The sequence below is a fragment of the Dendropsophus ebraccatus genome, chromosome 10, assembly GCF_027789765.1.
Source record: "Dendropsophus ebraccatus isolate aDenEbr1 chromosome 10, aDenEbr1.pat, whole genome shotgun sequence".
NCBI classification, from domain to species: domain Eukaryota; kingdom Metazoa; phylum Chordata; class Amphibia; order Anura; family Hylidae; genus Dendropsophus; species Dendropsophus ebraccatus.
The window spans coordinates 29,446,607-29,467,227 of NC_091463.1; the positions used below are offsets into that span (position 1 = coordinate 29,446,607).

The 20,621-nt window shown below is 45.9% G+C and overlaps 1 protein-coding gene across 2 annotated transcripts in view; it reads left to right on the forward strand.

Moving 5' to 3' along the window:
• The window catches only part of RPL35 (ribosomal protein L35), a 446,139-nt gene extending 430,928 nt beyond the window's left edge, over window positions 1-15,211 (forward strand). The window contains exons 1-4 of one of the 2 annotated variants that reach the window (XM_069986390.1): window positions 10,134-10,233; window positions 11,072-11,208; window positions 13,288-13,369; window positions 15,026-15,211. In XM_069986390.1, coding sequence (XP_069842491.1) covers window positions 10,231-10,233; window positions 11,072-11,208; window positions 13,288-13,369; window positions 15,026-15,175 — 372 coding nt within the window. In that variant the 5' untranslated portion in view covers window positions 10,134-10,230 and the 3' untranslated portion in view covers window positions 15,176-15,211. Of the gene's footprint in view, window positions 1-10,133; window positions 10,234-11,071; window positions 11,209-13,287; window positions 13,370-15,025 lie in introns of those variants that run through there. The other variant, XM_069986391.1, reaches the window with a different exon arrangement.
• The last annotated feature ends 5,410 nt before the right edge of the window (window positions 15,212-20,621 follow it).

A 20,621-nucleotide genomic window follows, 5' to 3' on the forward strand; every position in this document is an offset into this window, starting at 1 on the left:
ACCAGCTCTTGAGCCACTTATTTACCTCCCTAATCTCCCGCTGTCTCTCAGGTGTGGCTCGTGGTACAGGTAATATTTCGGAAAATATCACCTTGGAGGTCCTAGTTTTAAGCTTCCTGCCTAAGTCCCTGAAATCATTTTTAAGGACCCGCCACCTACCTCTAACTTTATCATTGGTGCCAATGTGCACCATGACTGCTGGGTCATCGCCAGCCCCTCCCAGTAATCTGTCAGCCCGATCCGCGATGTGACGAACTCGAGCGCCAGGAAGGCAACACACTGTTCGACGATCCCGGTCTTTGTGACAGATTGCCCTGTCTGTCCCCCTAATAATTGAGTCCCCCACTACCAGTACCTGCCTGGCCTGCCCTGAACTCCTGTTTCCCACCTTACTGGAGCAGACACCCCCCTGGCTTTCAGAGGCAGTGTCCTGCTGCAGCAATGCCACCCCTGAATCAACATCCCCCTCATCCGCCAATTTGGCAAACTTGTTGGGGTGTGCCAGATCAGGACTGGCCTCCCTCACACTCTTCCCTCTACCCCTTTTTCTAACTGTGACCCAACTAGCTGCCTCTTCCTCCTGTACCTCCATGCTATCACACTCTCCCCCATCTACCCCTTGGAGTGCTTGCTCAGTCAGAAGCAGACCCCTTTCCAGTTTGCCAATGCATCTCAATCGTTGCAGCTGCTCATTTAGATCCAGGATCTGGGCTTCCAAACCAGCAACATGCACACATCTCCCACAATGGTATGCACCCTCGATCGGTTGATCAAGGATTGCATACATCGCACAAGATGTACATTGGGCCGCATTGTCAAACATGGCGCTCATTTATATGGGGATATTATGTATAAAGAAAGAAAAAACAAACAAGCAACAAAAGCAAACAATGTGTTCAAAAGCAAATAAACAATTTGTTTTCCTCTAAAACTCCCCGAATTTAAAGTCCCAGAATATTAAAGTCCCACACTTGAGACAAAAACACACTTTAGATCAAAAACTCGCACGCTCCAAAACTGGCTCACAATACAATATAGAAGTACTTAGCTTGCAGAGTTTGTTGCTTCTGGCTCCTGTGTTGGACCTACAAAACTGCACCTGAACCACCTATGGCTGCATACAGTGGCGTAGCTATCAAAAAGGCATGTGCTTCTGACATTTTGTTGTGCTGTTCCACTATGAAATAAATCACGTTTGCTTTTGCTAATTTGGAGTGCTGTGGGCGATTTCTACAAATATTCAAGGTGAAGTCGTGGTCTCGGCTACCTGCTGACACCCATTCCGTGTTGTCTGGGAAGTGCTGCTCCAAGATACAGATTATCTGCCATATAAAGGCAGACCATGCCACTGGTACTGGGCCCATGCATTAAGGGGGCTGTATGACTATCTCCCTTTAACTGTGAGTGTTCACGATGAATGCTCACCAGAGGCGGATTAACTTTACCATAGGCCCCGGGCTGTTCACCAAGCCTGGGCCCCCCCACCCCACTGTAACTATGGTAGCACTAGGCTGGCGTTCATAGTACAGGATAGATAATGTCATGATGTCCTGATTTGTGCAAAATTGCAATAAAAAAACAGTGATTTTTTGCTAATCATGAAGGAAGTATAGCCAGGAGACAGTACACCACTGAAAGTATAAGTCTTTTTGGGTGGTCATGGGACCCCCAGGAGCTCAGGGCCCCGGGCTGCCGCCCGAAACGCCCCTATTATAATCCACTACTGATGCTCACAGTTAAATGCTGCTGCATCTGACTGACAGAACAAGACTTCCTGCCCAGTCAGTCTCTCTTGTCGCCGGAGGCAGCATTGCATCTCCAGCCACAAATGCACCCCCCACACACACACTCACCTGGCCTGATTCAATGCCTCAGTGTTCATTCTTCCAGCTCCCTAGCACACGAGTGATGTCACTCATGCGCCGGGAGCTGGGAGAACAAAGGAACACAGGGGGACTGCTCCAGTCCAGGTGAGTATGGTGGAGATGGGGGTGACTGTACAGGATTCATGGGGACTCGCACAGTTTTTTTGCTATGGGGCCCCATGAATCCTAGCTACACACCTGGCTGCATATATAATATACTGTACAGTCACATGATCAATGTATGCATGATACTACTCACAGCCACCATTGCCACTCTTGCCATAATCTAGGAGCCATTATGGTCCTTTTCTTCCTGCAGAGGGCGCTCCATCTTCCCTGTCCAGTGCAGACTCTGTGTATGGGGCTGGTTCCTGAGCAGAGAGGCACAGAATGAGTATATTGGTGGAGAACTATAACACCAATCAACCAATCACAGCACATCTTTCCCTTTTAAAGACCAAAATACAAAACAGTCTGTTGCCCATAGCAACCAATCACAACTCAGCTTTCATTTTACCACAGCAATATGAGTAATGAGAGCTGAGCTGTGATTGGTTGCTATGGGCAACAAAGACAATGTAATTATAAGACAGGACCATAAATCTCCCCCAATAACGTTCCCATATTTATGAACCAAAAGCAAAAATAAATTCAGGAAAAACATCAAGAATAAAAGTCGATTTCTTATTAAAATGTCACCTACCATGGCGGCCATTATATAGACAGCTCCCTGCCAATCCTCTAGCACTGAGTGCGGGGCCTCCTACTGGTTATACACTGATGCCGCGTCCTGACACATTATGGGCACATATAGGGATTACATTCTCCAATATACAGCCTGTTTCTTTACCCATCTGTCACTGAAGAGGCTGCAGATGTCTCCATCTATATAACTCTATGGAGCCCCATGTATCTGCTGAATGGCCGCCAATCAGGCGTCTGGGAAAGGGGAAATCCAAAGAAAATGGCTCCAGAGATGCGGAGGTGCTGGAGGGTTTGTTATGGCTCTGCTGATCGCGGCAGTTGGTCGATGACCTCACCGACCTGCAGTCTTACAGCAGGGGTTATCTGTGTTTCCCATAGCAACCAATTACCGCTCAACTTTCAAATACTCATGTTCCCTGGTAAAATGAAAGCTGAGCTGTGATTGGTTGCTGTGGGCGCCAAGTATTAATATTAATAGATTATACCCTGGGTATATTTTGGCCTAGGCTATTTTATACCCCGGGGTATATTTCGGCCTAGGCCAACTCATACCCCCTCAGGCCATTTTATACCCCCATAAAATCAGTAGCACTAAGTGATATACACGAGAATTAATGAGTTAAAGGGGTAGTGCGGCGCTAAGAAATTATTCACAAAATAACACACATTACAAAGTTATACAACTTTGTAATGTATGTTATGTATGTGAATCGCCCCCTTCCCCGTGTTCCCCCCACCCCTTCTGTCAACAACGTAATCTTCGGGAGGCCTGACGAATCCCTGATGCCGGCCCCTTCTCTCCCGCATCACAATAATTTCTTAGCACCGCACTACCCCTTTAAGTGAGAAGCTATTGATGTAAATCTTAAAAGTCTAAATACATAGGGGACATTTATCATTGTGTTTGCACTTTTTTTCCCCAGCTACAAAGGAGATTTTGTGACTTCCTAAAAATCGGTGCAAGGTTTATTAAGGGTTTCGCGCTATTTTCCACCAGTTACCGCCGCCTGCACCATTTTTAAATGTTTGCTCTGCGAGTTGGTGTGGTTTTCTATTAATATTAGTATTCTATTTCTATTTTCTATTAAATACTTTTTTAGCTAGATTTATCATGTGCAAATTTTTAGTTTTTGCTCAAAATACTCCCCTAGTGTAGCTTTTTAGCCAAGCTGTTTTAGGCAGGGTTCACACTGCGTTTTATGCAGTCTATAGCCTATACTCACCTGATCCCGCCGGGTCCCGCTTCTGGATCCGGTCGGGTCACGGAGATCTCAGCCGCTGCAGCTCGACGCGCGCGCTGAGGGATGAGTCCAAAGCTCATAGAGAATGACAGGAGAGTCCAGCGCTCCGTCATTCTCTATGAGCGTTGAACTAATCTCTCAGCGAGCGCCGGGCTGCAGCGGCTGAGATCTCCATGACCCGACCGGATCCAGAAGCGGAACCTGGCGGGATCAGGTGAGTATAGGGGGCTGTAGCGGGGGGTCGGGAGCCTGTCACCCCGGCACGGGGGGTGACAGGTTCCCTTTAACTTGTTAGAAGGGTCACTAGTGAATCCATGGGTAGGATGAAGGTACATATCGGCTTAATGTATAGCAGATGATGTCTTCCCCTCTGTCTGCACGCCACCGGAATACCTGGAAGAGAAACTAACATAATCCATGCATTTGTTAATAAAGTGTTATTTTGTATTGCAGCCAGGTACATGTTCTTTTTTGTTTTTTATACCAATATTTCTGATAATTTGTTACAGTGTGTCAGTGTAGGTAAAAAGTAACACCCTGAAGGCCAGACTGCATAAAGGGGTTCTCCAGCACTAGAATATTAGTGGATCTCCCCTTTTACATGGGCCAAATGTCATTAGAAGCCCTTCTTACGCCGATGATTGCCCATTGTAAAAGTGTCATCAAGCTTATGCAGCCGCTGGGAACCAAACGCAGAGCATTCAGGTTCAGCAATGTTAGCTGAACATTTTGACAGGTTCGCTCAGGATATGCTGGGACTTGAAGTACAAATAAACAGATAACTCAACGAACTGTCCTTTCAGAAACAACAACTCCTAGCATACCCCGTGAGCTATACAAGTGTAGGGCATTCTGAGACTTGTTGTGGTACAGATTAGTCCAGGAGACAATCAGGTCAGCATGCCGCTTCTCACTGGTTTTTCATTGGTGGCCTCCAGTATGACTTCCTCTGGTCCCAGGTATCCCAGTACTACAGCACAGCACAGGCATCAGGCCCACCAGAAATTTCTCCATAGGGCTCTCCTAGGAATCCAAACACGTCCCAAATACCTGGGAAAATATATTCATATATATATTTATATATATATATATATATATATATATATATATATATATATATATATATATTCATCTGCGTGTGTGCCTTTAAGGGGGTTACAATTAGATTATTGGGGGGGAGCAAATTTTTTTTCTTATTCAATGCTTTTATTGATAAACACGGTATAAAGGGGGTACAGGAAAAGAAAAATGGGGGTAGGGAACAAATCAATCAGTATTGTGCAAGTCAATGTACAGCAGAATAACAGAAAATGCATACAACACAATGCAATACACATATGGGCAAGTCATAAATAAAAATCAACTGATATTAGAAAAAACGTATACCCCACAAAACAGCTCCCACGCGTGGAGAAAGAGTACCAAATAGAGGCAGGGGTGAGGTCAAGAAAAAGAGGAAGGGAAGGGGGGAGGAGGGTACGTCAGCACGGTTCCAGAGGAGAAAAGATAATCAACAGATGAGCACAAACACATCTTACTTAGATAATGTAGAGACCCTAGGATATCTGAGAGAGAGCCAATGATTTATATTGGGGTGTATCTAAGAATGCAGCCCAAGGGAACCACAGCTTAGCCACAGGGGCTGCCCTATTATGGAGTTCAGCTCTAAGCTCCTCCATCCTCTGCAAATGCAGGATCTCGGCGAACCATTCCGTCACAGTCGGTGGGTTCTCCGTTCTCCATTTCCGCGGGATCACTGTTTTAGCGGCTAGAAGCAGAAACTTCAGGAGGGATTTCCTAAGCTTAGGGATTGGGTGAGGTAGCATAAATAGCAAGAGTGTGGCAGGGTCATTTGTTAGGTGAGTCCCCGTGATATTCTAAATTATTGAAATCACTTCCCTCCAGTAGCCTTGCAAGCGACTACATCCCCACCAGATGTGAGACATGGACCCCCTGGCCAACCCGCATCTCCAGCATAAGTCAGAAACCGAGGGGTAGAATCAGGGGCGTAGCTAATGTCTCCTGGGCCCTGGTGCGAGAGGCCAACTTGGGCCCCCCCCCCTCCTTTCACGACCAAGTGATGCTATTGTTGTGTGTATATATATATATATATATATATATATATATATATATATATACACACAGTGGTGCCTTGGATTATGAGCATAATTCGTTCCAGGACCGTGCTTGTAATCCAAATCCACTCTTAAACCAAAGCAAATTTTCCTATAAGAAATCATGTAAATGCAGACAATTGGTTCCACACCCCAAATATATTTATTATTCTGTACTGTACAGTAATGGAGAGGATGGGAAACACAAGGGCTGACAGAGACTGCAGGGAGCATGAAGGAATGAGCAGGGCAGATGTGGGCACATACATGCAGCACTCTCTGTCTGGGGAGAGAGGGGTTACAGCTATGGAGAGATTACCCCCCCACACACAGTCCTGTCCCCTGATGTAAGCCCCAGCCTGAAGGGGATCTGCTATGATTTGGAAGGTGTTTAGAGTACAGTGCTGTAGACCCCGCTATGCAGGCCATGCCCCTTCTCCACTCGCGCTCCCACCCAATACAGGAAGTTCTTAAACCAAAGCAATGCTCTTAAACCAAGTCACAATTTTGAAAAACTGTGAGCTCTTAAACCAAAACGCTCTTAAACGAAGTTACTCTTAAACCAAGGTACCACTGTATGTATATATATATATATATATATATATATATATATATATATACACACACACACCAAGACAGATATTACCTATTACTGACCAAATCCTGTATACTGAGACCAATATTACCAGTAATACCAGTATATAGGAAGGAAACATTACCGCCACACCACAACCACTACCATCACCACCATATTGTTACTGACCAAATCCAGTATACTAAATCACCTCATCCAGTCATATAGAGGTGGCCCCAGCTCTACACAGGCTCTATACACCATATACATTACTGTGCAGTTATATCAGGTGACTCACAGGAGACGTCTTTTCTGATCGGAGTTCTTTCCTTTTCATCTTCTTCTCCATCCGTCCTAGGCCGTTATGAGAACTTCTCCGAGCCACGAATCCACAGAATCTGCCAGACAGACATATTAGGCTCCACACTCTGACACCATCTCCATCTCTCTACACACTGCACATCTGTACTGTCCCCTTTACACCCTCATTTAGTGGGTAGCCCTGACTCTATGTGACCTCCTAATAATATATGCCCCCCTCTGTGTATTCCCTCTCCCCCTCTGTTGCCCCCCCCAAATAGATGGCCCCCTCTACCCCCTCCCTTATAGATGGCCCCCTCTACCCCTCCCTTATAGATGGCCCCCTCTACCCCCTCCCTTATAGATGGCCCCCTCTCTCCTCACCCTCCCTTATGGATGGTCCCCTCTCCCCCCACCCTCCCTTATAGATGGCCCCCTCTCCCCCCACCCTCCCTTATAGATGGTCCCCTTCCCCCCCCCCCCTCCCTTATAGATGGTCCCCTTCCCCCCCCCTCCCTTATAGATGGTCCCCTCCCCCCCCCTCCCTTATAGATGGTCCCCTTCCCCCCCCTCCCTTATAGATGGTCCCCTTCCCCCCCCCTCCCTTATAGATGGTCCCCTTCCCCCCCCCCCTCCCTTATAGATGGTCCCCTTCCCCCCTCCCTTATAGATGGTCCCCTTCCCCCCCCCCCTCCCTTATAGATGGTCCCCTTCCCCCCTCCCTTATAGATGGTCCCCTTTCCCCCCCTCCCTTATAGATGGTCCCCCTCTCCCACCCTCCCTTATAGATGGTCCCCTTTCCCCCCCTTTATAGATGGTCCCCTTCCTCCCTCCCTTATAGATGGTCCCCTTTCCCCCCCCCCACCCTCATAGATGGCCCCCCTCCTTCCCCCCACCCTCATAGATGGCCCCTCTTTCCCCCCACCCTCATAGATGGCCCCTCTTTCCCCCCACCCTCATAGATGGCCCCCTCCTTCCCCCCACCCTCATAGATGCCCCCCTCCTTCCCCCCACCCTCATAGATGCCCCCCTCCTTCCCCCCACCCTCATAGATGCCCCCCTCCTTTCCCCCCACCCTCATAGATGGCCCCCTCTTTCCCCCCACCCTCATAGATTGCCCCCTCTTTCCCCCCACCCTCATAGATGCCCCCCTCCTTCCCCCCACCCTCATAGATGGCCCCCTCCTTCCCCCCACCCTCATAGATGCCCCCCTCCTTTCCCCCCACCCTCATAGATGGCCCCCTCTTTCCCCCCACCCTCATAGATGCCCCCTCCTTTCCCCCCACCCTCATAGATGGCCCCCTCTTTCCCCCCACCCTCATAGATGGCCCCCTCTTTCCCCCCACCCTCATAGATGTCCCCTCCTTTCCCCCCACCCTCATAGATGGCCCCCTCCTTTCCCCCCACCCGTACAGGCTGATAAAAAAACAAAACTTAACTCACCTGACATCGCGCTCCCACGTTGATCCTCACTCCTTCGATCTGTCCCCGGCTGCTGCGCGGCTGCCGGGGGTGTCGCGTCTTATCCCCGGCAGCGCGCGCATCCCAGAACTCCCTGCGCGCCGGAAACCGGAAGTCAGGGCCCAAGGCGCGCAGGGAGTTCTGGGATGCGCGCGCTGCCGGGGGTAAGACGGAGCCAGACTCTTGTGACCGCAAGCAAAACAATGCTTGCGGTCACAAGAGTGATTGATCGGGGGGCCCCACGGGCCCTCCTTGTGGCGGGCCCGGTCGCGGCGGCGACCCCCGCGACCAGGGTGGCTACGCCACTGGGTAGAATTTATGCAACAAAGTCGGCACTCTATACCACCGTGATAGAACTTTATAGTTAGTCTCCTGAGCCCTGCTGGAGATGGAGGCTTTATGGCACAAGAGAAAAGCCTTTTCCCAGTCATCGGTTGCAAAGGTATGATTTAATTCAGTCTCCCACCCGATTTGGAAAGTAGTCTTATAGGAGTCGGGTGGCGTGATCAGGATGGAATATAACAGAGATATGGTATGTGTGGGTGGGGTAGACTGTAAGCAGAGCTCTTCAAATGGAGTCAGTTGCCTATGTAGCTTAAGAGGTTGAGTGATTGTGCGGTAAAAGTGTTGTAGCTGCAAGTATTGCCAGTGTGTTCTGGGGGTTCTGTCAGGGAGAAGAGCGTCATATGGGATTAGTGCGGAAGCCTCTGTAACATGTTGAAAGAGTAAGTCCTTACTCCCTGGTGCGAGGAGAAAGGTGGTATCTGAGTAACCTGCAGGGAAGTCAATATTACGTGTCACCGGGGTGAGAGGACCGTTTGCCTCGTATAGGGGTAGCGTAGTTCGTAAGTACCTGAAGGTCAGCAAGACAGTTTTGGAGACCAATGGCAATGATGTTAACTGTGTTCCTGACCAGGAGGAAGGTCTGATCCATAACAGTGATGGTAAAGAAAAAGGGGAAATTAGTTTTTCCAACTTCACCCATAATTTGGTGGAGGAGTGGTGAAATCCGTCCAACACCCTAGTGGCCACGGCAGCTTAATAGTATTTATGCGGGTCCGGGAGGGCCAGGCCTCCGTCTGTTTTGGTAAGTACTAAGGTAGATCTCGCCAAACGAGGCCGCGTTCCTCCCCAGACAAATCGAAAGAAAAGGCGATTAAGGCTGGTGAAGAAGGAGCGTGGCAGAAGTAACGGGATCATTTGAAACAGATATAAAAGCCGGGGCAGAAGATTCATTTTAATAATATTTATTCTGCCTATCCAGGAGAAATCTTTCCGGTCCCATTTAGCGAGATCCAACCTAAATGTCGACAGCAAGGGACCAAAATTTAACTCCATAGTCTCTGAAAATTTAGCGGGAATGTGAACCCCCAAGTATTTGAAGGAGGACGACCTCCACACGAAGGGGAAGCTCTGTTTCAATGAAAGAGCAACGGGCTGGGGTAGGGAGACATTAAGCGCAACACTTTTAGGGGGGAGCAAATTTTTGTCTGAGTCTGACCCTGGTGATATTTGCCTGTTTGGACCATTTCCATGCCATATAGTAGGGAGAACCTGCAAAACACCACCATTTATTCCTGCTTCTGTAAACAAATCTATGGCCCTTAAACTGAAGCAAAACTACAATTCCCATCATGCTCTGCTTCATGCAACTTCTCAAAGTATAATGGCAGGTGTCGTTTTGCACCAGCCTTGTCTTACTCAGCTTTATCTCTTTATGTCTCCATAATCTGTTGGTAAAAACTTCTTTGTGATGCAAAATAATATTTCATAATATTTAATAATTCTAATAAGTGAAAAGAACAGATTACAGTTCTATAGAAATCAATGAATTGCTCAATGACAGCATGGACTATACCATTGCACGTACACCGCCCCCCCGCGAAATCAGCGCAGTGGAGCTGTCCGTAACCCGGAAGAGCTCCTCTCTCTGCTGACCCCTCCCTTTCCTCTGGCAGCCAGCGGCGATAATGGTGAGTTGTGACCGCCGGTCCGGTGTAATCCGGGGACATCCTCCGTTTAGGGATATCTGGTCACCGTGTACTGCTGCTTGTCTTGTCAGGGAGAGTGCAGGGAATCCGTGCGGGGTTGTATTGCTTCATAGCGGGGAAGGACTGGTTGGATATTTGAGTGTTTAATCGCCCCCTCTCCCGGTAGTGTAGTGGTATGGCCGGCTCCGCTGTAGTAAAGAATATCTACTCTATAACAGCCGCGTCCTGCTTTACGGCTTTGTCTCTTTGCTGTATTTATACGCTCTAACTTGGTGATTGTGTTTGCAGCGTGTCCTCTTAAAGGCACAGTACAGAGAAAGTCCGTGTCAGGTCCTAAGCAGGGCTGTATATGCATGTATAGTTATATGCTCATGCACCTGACATGTTTCTGGACTCCCTGTATGCCATTGGTTAGTAGTTACCCCTTGCTGTACTGTAATGGCTGATAGCAGAGAGCAATAGACCACATGCCATCACACAGGAGACGCCTGAGCATTGATATGTCTGTATGTATATATTAACTCCAAAGTACATACAGACCCATTTTGGGGGTGCTAATATACCGGAGGCCTTGTATCTATATAACCCTCCAAAAGCCGAGCTATCAGCCAGGACGTGTAGTTGTCCTTGTAGCAGTAAGTGTACCCTATCTGTACATGCAAAGAACCTTATTGCTGCCCCTAAGGGTAATATGGGTGGTTACATCTGGTCCCTATGTGATTCTTATAGTGGAGTGTCAGTGTTGTGTCTGGCAGATATTTGGATTGTCTTAATAATTAATTGTCATGTGTAATTAATTGTCATGTGTATCTCCTTACAGGCAAAAATCAAGGCCCGAGACCTGCGCGGTAAGAAGAAGGAAGAGCTGCTGAAGCAGCTGGATGACCTGAAAGTAGAGTTATCTCAGCTGAGAGTAGCCAAGGTGACAGGAGGCGCCGCTTCTAAGCTGTCAAAGATGTGAGTATATGCAAGTGTGTTATAGGGGGCTCTATCATCGGTCTTATTAAAGGGGTACTCCAGTGAAAATCTTTCAAATCAACTGATTACAGAAAGTTATATAGATTTGTAATTTACTTCTATTTAAAAATCTCAAGTCTCCCATACTTATCAGCTGCTGTATGTCCTTTCCAGTGCTCTCTGCTGACATCTCTGTCCGAGACAGGAACTGTCCAGAGCAGCAGCAAATCCCCATAGAAAACCTCTCTGGACCACTCCTGTCAGACAGCAGGGAGCACTGTGTCAGACTGGAAAGCAAACATTTCCTGCAGGACCTACAGCAGCTCATAAGTATAGGAAGATTTGAGATTTTTTTTTTTTAAATAGAAGTAACTTTCTGAAATCTGTTGATTTGAAAGAAAAATATTTTCGATGGAATATCCCTTTGATGGCGCAGATTTGCTTTGAATCTTTAATCCTGTACGTGGCTATACGAAAGCTGTGACCAAACAGTTGTTCAACAGTGTCAGCAGTTTGGAGCTGTGGGTAGCTTTTTTTTTTTTTTTGACCAAAACATTGGAAGTCAGTAGGTCGTGAAACCTCCATGGAATTTGTGGTGGTTTTTAGCTGTCAATTATTGAATACCGATTCTTGAAAAACATGGATACAAAACTGTTTTCCAAGGATCACGGAGGTAGATAGAGGGGACTTAATGCACAAACCTTGAAAATCACAATATGCCTTAATATTTGGCACGACTTTGGCTGCCTTTGCTCCTTTGAACTAAAGTCTGTGCTGGCTCTAGGCAGGCGTAATAATTTCACTCCTCTTCCTGGTGTAAATTATAGTAAATACGTTGGGCCACAGGATGACCTGCTGCTAAGGAACATCCTCAATTCTGATAGGTGGGAGAGTAACAGTCAGATTTTTATATATTTTTTTTTTATAAAATGAAGTTTTGCACAAATGTATAACTTGAATATACCAGGTATCTAGTGTCTGATTCCCCCTTTTATCTACTAGTGATCAATAAATTTCATTTACTTGTGCAAGTAACACTGGTTTTCTGCCACTGCCTTTTTTTTATTTTTACAAGATGAGTGTAAGGCTGCATTCCCATGTTCCGTGATCCTGACGGATCACGGACCTGGAATGCATGTACCGGAGTCCCCCTGCTCCCGGACAGCATCTGTAATTAGATGCTGGGAGCAGGGGAGTCTGTATTCATAAGCGCCGCGCTGTAGTAACAGCATCCCGTGGCTGATTGATTACAGCGCGGCGCTTATGAATACAGTCTTCCCCGCTCCCAGCATCTAATTACAGATGCTGTCCGGGCGCGGGGTGACTCCGGTACATGCATTTCACGTCCGTGATCCGTTAGTATCATGGAACGTGGGAATGCAGCCTTACAGGGCTATAGGCTAGGTGGCCAGTGTCTGATCAGTGGGGGACAGACTGCTGGGACTCCCACCAATAATGAGTCCCTTGTTTCTTCATTTGAAGATCAGAAATTGGACATTGAGATTCCTACTTTAACACTGGGCCAGATGAAAATGGTGTACAGTACTATGCTTACAGGTCCTATGTACAGTGGAGTGGTGACTGTGTGCGCCACCTTATTCATTCTGAAAGCAAAAGGTCCTCACTAGAGATGAGCGAACCTCGAGCATGCTCGAGTCCATCCGAACCCGGTCGTTCGGATGGCTTTATCCAACTTCAGCAGCCCCCGCTAATCAAATGCCGAATGCTCTGGTTCGGATGGACTCGAGCATGCTCGAGGTTCGCTCATCTCTAGTCCTCACTAATAGTCACGGGGATACACGATGTCTTTCCTGAGAAAATGTCTGTAATATGAATATTTACTACTTCTGGTACAGCTCCGCAAATCCGCTGCATGAATGACTTGAACAATGTTCCTGCCTTTTAGTCTATATAGATGTAAAGGTTGCAGAAAGGAAACCTGCTCAAAATTGCATTTAAAAATGATCTCTGTGGTAATGGCCTCTGTGCATAATGTGTGGTGGTCTGGATAATGGGGTTGGTGCGTTTCACTGCATAGATTATTCCATGACTTTATTTGCCATTTTTGTTTTCCTTCAGCCGCGTTGTCCGCAAGTCCATCGCCAGAGTTCTGACCGTGATCAACCAGACACAAAAAGAAAACTTGAGGAAGTTTTACAAAGTGAGTAAATTAACCCTTTGAGGACCAAGCCCAAAATGACCCAGTGGACTGCGCCAATTTTCATTTTTGCGCTTTAATTTTTTCCTCCTCCCCTTCTAAGAGCTCTAGCACTTTCATTTTTCTATCTATAGAGCCATGTGAGGGCTTGGTTTTGTTTTTTAGGAAAAGGTGTCCTATGTAATGGCGTCTTTCATTATACCATAGCATGTAAGTTAGAACCCCGAAAATATTTATGAAAATATAAATTGGGGGAAAAGTATGCAATATGGTTACTTTTGGAAGGTTCCTGTGTCTACGTAATGCGCTATACGCTAAAAGCGACATGATGCCATTATTCTATAGGTCAGTCCGAACACAACCAAATGCAGGTTTACACAGATTTTACACAATTACATAATTTCTAAAGCAACTGGTTCTGTAGTTTAAAAAATTATACCATGTAAAGAGTCCACTTGACATTTATTTACCTAGTAAAATCCAATGAGAACACTACAGCATCTGTCTGTATACTTGTGTTTGGCTGTTATGTGATGACGACAAGTGAACTTATCCCAAAGGACAATATTCTGCTAGCTTTATTTAGTATTCCTATTCCTTGTGGTATTTTTCCCGAAAAGGGGGGAAAAGTTCCCAGCAACAGGATCTTGCAACATTGAGGCTATGATCCGGCAATACTCGTAGCTTTTCTTGATTTTTGGTCCTGCAAGACAATCACCCAGCACTGGGCTCTCTAAGTGGCGTCAGTGTGAATAAGTTCTTGCTATAGTAACTTCCACCAGGCAACTTATGGCCAGCCGTAAATAGCTGGATTTGTTGCTTGGTGGATACATAGAACACTTTTATTATGGTATAGATGATGTGTCCAACTTTTACATGGTATCTGGGACAGCAGCATGATGCTAAGTGTTGTGAAAAAGGTGTTATGTAGGGGACATTTTCAAAGTAAGGCCTCACTCACACGTCCACAATTTGTCCATAATGGCGGATCCGCTGCAAAAAAAGACATGATGTAGTGCAGAACAGGTCACTGCATAGAATGTAGTGGTCCATAAATTGCGGACCACTATGAAGGCACAAATTGCTGTCCACAATCGCAGTTCTGCAATTGCTGACAGCACTGCGGGCGTGTGAATGAGGGCTAAGTCATGCATATTGTTATATTTGTAAGTACAAAGCAATACAACATCTAAGGTAACTAGCTGCTGGTGGCTACATTAATAACCTTTTAAAGGGGTAGTTCACCCAATATTTTTTTTTTTTTTTTTTTTCAAATCAACTGGTGCAAGAGATATGTAATTGAGTTATATTTAAAAATCTCAAGTCTTCCAGTACTTATCAGCTGCTGTATGTCCTACAGGAAGTGGTGTATTCTCTTTGGAGAGCAGGAGAGGTTTTCTGTGGGCATTTGCTACTGCTCTGGACAGTTATGTCATGGACAGCAGAGAGCACTGTGTCAGACTGGAAAGCATACACCAGTTCCTGCAGGACATACAGCAGCTAAGTACCGGTAGACTTGAGATTTTTAAATCAAAGTAAATGAGAAATTTTTGCCACTTCCTTGCACCTGTTGATTTGAAAGAGAAAATTTGGTTAACAACCCCTTTTGAGGTAATACTGCCTGGATTTCCCACTCTAACAAATGTACTTTCTAAATAGGGCAAGAAGTACAAGCCTTTGGATCTGAGGCCAAAGAAGACTAGGGCCCTGAGGCGCAGGCTGAACAAGCATGAGGAGTCTTTGAGGACTAAGAAACAGCAGAAAAAAGATCGTCTGTACGCTGTGCGCAAGTTTGCTGTTAAGGCATAAGTCTCATGTACTGAATAAACTCTTTTGGGTAAATTATCTGGTGTGGGTTTTTTGTTTTTTTTGTATATTATAACATTGAAAGTATGTGTGTCTGTCTCTCTTCTGGGACTTCATAGTTACACTTCAGGGATTAACAACCTTTGGCTCTCAAAACTACTGTCCATGCCTGATGGGAATTGTAGACAAAGCAGTGTGCATGAACCCCTAGGGTCACTTCAGTTTTAGCTAGAGTACAGAAAGTTAGGTTGGTTAGTATAAAAGTTCATGTACATTTTTGTGGATGATCTCCCGTGAGTATAACAAACTTCCTATGTCTTTGCTTTCTTGGGCCCCAGTGTGGACTACTGGCAGCTTTGCCTACATGACCACTTTTCTGCACAATGTTATAGTAGTGTATGAAGGCTTTGAGAGTTGAGGTCACAGCATGTACAGAGATCACAGCTGTATAGTTTATGCTCTGGTTTATATTTGTGCCCCATATTGCAGCAGATCACGAGCTTGGGAAAGCCTCTGACACTTTGTACAGGAGAATAAAAAGCATTTCATCTTTCATTTCACCATAACATGTATGACGGAATCACAAATATATTATTTATGTAAAGATATAAATAGGTGAAATCATAAAAAAGAATGCAATATGGCAACGTTTGGGAGGTTCCAGTGTCTACGTAATGCACTGTACTGTAAAAGCGACATACTATTACTCTATAGGTCAGTCCGAACACAACCACATGCAGGTTTACACAGATTTTCTAATGTTATATATATTTTTTTTTAATGAAATCATTTTTTTTGGCAATTAAATATTAATAAAATGGGCCTATTGTGACGCTTATAACGGTTTTAGTTTTTACCTATGAGGCTGTATGTGGTGTCATTTTTTTCCCGCCATGATCTCTAGTTTTTAAAACCATATTTGTGAAGATCGGACATTTTGATCACTTTTTATTATTTTTTGTTTATATATAATGTAACATAAAATCGGTAATCCACGCACTTTTTTCCCTCTTTTTGTGTACGCCGTTCGCAATGACGCTTGTTATAGTTTAATAGATCGGACAATTACGCACGCTACGGTGTATATGTTTATTTATTTTTATGTTTTATTTATATAATGGGAAAGGGGGGTGATTTAAACTTTTATTGGGGGAGGGGTTTTGGGGTTGTGTGTTGGTTTTTTTTTTAACTTTTTTTTTTTATATACATTTTAAGTTCCTTTGGGGGACTTCTACATACACTACTTTTATTTTAGACACTGATGATTGCTATGCTATCGGCGATCTGCTCATTGAGCCTGCCTGTGCAGGCTCAATGCAGCAGATCGCCGATCGGACCACACGGAGGAAGGTGAGAGACCTCCGGCGGTCCGTTTTATCGATCTGGACCCCCGCAGTCACACTGCGGGGGTCCCGATCGGTAAGTGACAGGGGACTCCCCCTGTCCCTTACACTTAAACGCTGCGGCTGTGCCACGATCGCAGCGTTTAAGGGGTTAATGACACGCGGCAGCGCGATCGCTGCAGCGTGTCATTACCGGTGAGGTCACGGCTGCTGATTGCAGCCGGCCCCCACCTGCTATGAAGCCCGCTCCGGAGCGCGCTTCATAGCTCAGGACGTACCGGTACGTCCAGGGTCGTCTGGGGACAGACTTCCAGGACGTACCGATACGTCCTAGGTCGCCCAGGGGTTAATGTTTCAGAAAAATGACCCTGAAATGACAGTTACGCTTTAAGTACTATCTAAAGACCAGAGTGGCAAAATGTGGGCTTTGGTGCTGGAAACTGCGTGGTATGTGAATGTTATTGCTTTTAACCACCATACTGCCCATCACTGTTGTGTGGGACCTGACTCCTGCTATCTCCCAGTATCGGTTCCATCAGGCAGCTGAGATACAATTTATGGTTGCGGCGGGTCTTAAAGAGGTACTCCGGGCTTGGGTTATTTTTAGGGTATGGCCAGGGAAGGGGTGGAAGTAGAGGCCGTCAGTCACTTACCACCTCTGTTCCAGCACCAGGTCCTGGATTGCGCCACCTGTTCTCCCGTCCCGCTGCCAGTTTCTGGTCTGAGCTGCAGCTTGAGACGTGATGTCACAAGGCAGCTTAGCCATTCAGCGGGCGTAGTGGGGTTCCGCCTCGGCTGCTGAATGGCTGAGCTGCCTTGAGATGTAACATCTCAAGCCGCAGCTCAGACCAGATAGCTGCAGCGGGGCGAAAGAATGGGGTAGCGTAGTCTGGCACCTGGTGCTGGAAACGGGAAGTGACTGGTGGCGTCTATATCCACCCCCTCCCCAAAAGAGTCAGTATAACTTGTATTGATAAAAATTTGTTTCCATGCTAAAGAGTACAGTCCATTGAGTGATGCTGGACTTCTTAACACAGAATGAGCAGGGATTTCAATCAATAAGTTATACTGAATTTTTTTCCCCCACAAATATATATCAATCTGCTTAGCTTTTTCAGCTCTATAGCATGGTGATAATTTAGATAGCATTGATTCACTTTAAAGGGCCAGCTCATACTGCAGAAAATAGGCAGAAATTGAGTGGAATCCCCACTGCATACTCCGCTTGGAATCCCACCTGCCTCAATGTTATGAATAGGCTGTTAATTATTTGAGCAGAGGTGCCTTATACATAACATAACTTACCTCTCCCAGTGCACGGGGTTAGGACTCGTTATCACACATTCGCCTCTGCCGGCTGCCAGTTTTTTAAAAATGGCTGCACTTTAAGACCCAGTCTTGATATGGCTGAATGATGTACAAAAAGTTAATATAAATCACATTACTGCTTTGAGAGCTTATGCACATGTCCGTCATGGCTACATACTATCTCAGCAGTACAGAGTCATAGTACAGTAATTAGGCAAATGATGAGTGAATCAACAGTAGTAACAAAGCAAATCTTTGTTCCTGTCTGCATTCTGCTCATCAGGATGTGGAGCTTTGCCGCTCCTCCCCAGGTGCTGGGAAAAGATGGATTCAGTTCTGGGATTTTCCTTTACTACTTGTTTGGACTACTGCCTACCACAAGTACCACCCAACTGCAGAGTGCTGTCTTACTGCTATACCACAACACTGAAGATATGACAACTTGATGCAATGTTAAAGAGGATGTACCCCCAGGTACATCCTCTTTAACCAGACACAGGGATAGAATGGCGCAGTCACAGGGAAGCTGGTGCCAGGTTCCCCTGTATGGCGCCGTTCTTTCCACGGTTACCGGCTGGTGCTCAAGCACTGGAGGTAGGCCGGCCTGCCCCCAGTGGGAGGGAATTCTCTCCCCTCTATGACGTGGCTCCATTGATTCTAACGGAGCCGTGTTATAGAGGGGAGGGAATTCCCTCCCACTAGGGGTGGGCTGGCCCACCTCCAGTGCATCCGTACCAGCCGGTAACCGTGGTAAGAACGGCGCCGTACAGGGGAACTGGGCCACGATTCGAAAAACTGACCGCGGCACCAGCTTCCCTGTGACTGCGCCGTTCTGTCCCTGTGTCAGGTTAAAGAGGATGTACCTGGTGGTACATCCTCTTTAAAGGGGTTATCCAGCGCTACAAAAACATGGCCACTTTTCCCCCTACTGTTGTCTCCAGTTCAGGTGCGGTTTGCAATTAAGCTCCATTTACTTCAATGGAATTGAGTTTGAAAACCCCACCCAAACTGGAGACAATAGTAGGGGTAAAGTGGCCATGTTTTTGTAGCGCTGAATAACCCCTGTAAGAATCAGTGTCCAGCTTGTATCTTTAGAAGAAGGCTCTTCTTTCAGGGATGACAGCCATGCAGACCCATTTGATGTACTGGCTAACTATTGTAAATAAACTTGTGTTTCTACATGCTGCCACAAGGTGGCAGGTGTTCTACACAGTGATTAGGCAGATCTCAATTGGCTGTACTCAGCCACTGGGACTGTGAGGGTTATAAAAGGATTTTAAGAATGGGGTGTGAGGGCTTGAAATAGTATACTTACCAATGTCACACTGTTCCTGCCAGTTGGTTTACACTCTCACCACTCTCTGGGATCATTGGTGATTCTTATGCTGGGTTTACACACACAGATTTATCTGACAGATTTTGGATGCCAAAGCCAGGAATGGATTTGAGAACAGGAGAAATCTCAGTCTTACCTTTATGAACTGATCCCTGTTTATAATCTGCTCCTGGTTTTGGCTTCCAAAATCTGTCTGTGTAAACGCACCATTAGTCATAATAATTTTGTCACTTTACTCTGCCTCCAAAATGCTGTCAAGTCCGCTGTGTAGCAATTAAAGGCCAAGTGAAAACACAAGGGCACCTATGATCTGTACGTCTGCTTTGTGTTAACACAGAGATTTATCTGACACTCTTGAAGTCAAAGCCAGGAATGGAATTGAAAAGAAGAGAAATCTGTCTTTCCTTTATGACCTGTTTATAATCCATTCCTGGCTTTGGCTTCAAAAATCTGTCAGATAAATCTCTGTGTAAAGGCACCCTTACAATTATTATTATGATAGGCTTCCTGCATACAGTTCCTAGTTGTATGGCCATGGGCAAAACACAATGGGGGAGATTTATCAGTCTGGTGTAAAGTAGGGATGTCACGATACCAGAATTTTGAGTTCGATACCGATACCATCTTTTTTTTTCCGATACTCAATACCATTTCGATACTTTTGAAAAAAAGCACTTAAAATACAAATATAATGACATCCCCCCCCCCCTCACCCAGACTGTGGTTATGATTTTATTTATGTGACTTTTTGATCACTTTTTTTGTTACTTTTAATGGTTCGGACAATTCCGCATGCAATGATGCCAAATGTTTATTTTTTGACATGAATAAAAGGGAAAGGCGGGGATTATTAGAACTTTTATTCTGAAATTTTTTTAATTGTCATCTGCCTCATAGGGGTTTTCGCCTTCCCCTGGATCAGCACAGTAGGATTTCCCTAGGTTTTTTTTTACACTTTTTAATTCCCTTGTACCTCCCAGCATACCTTCTTGTGCACTACAACTCCCAGCATACCTCCTTGTCCACAAAGAGGTATGGTGGGGTTGTAGTACACAAGAAGGTATGCTGGGAGGTACAGTGGTGCAGCAGCAGCCTCCCAACACAACAACTCCCAGCATACATCTTTGTGCACAAGAAGGTATGCTGGGAGTTGTAGTGCACAGAGGTATCCTGGGGGTTGTTGTGGTGTCAGGAGGCTGCTGCTGCACAACTGCAACTCCCAGCATACCTTCTTGTGCACTACAACTCCCAGCATATCTTCTTGTGCACAAAGAGGTATGCTGGGGGTTGTTGTGATGGGAGGCTGCTGCTGCACAACTACAACTCCCAACATATTTCCTTGTTTGTTATAACTCCCAGCATACCTTCTTGTGCACTACAACCCCCAGCATACCTCCTTGTGCACAAGAAGATATGCTGGGAGTTGTAGTGTACAAGAAGGTATGCTGGGAGTTGTAGTGGA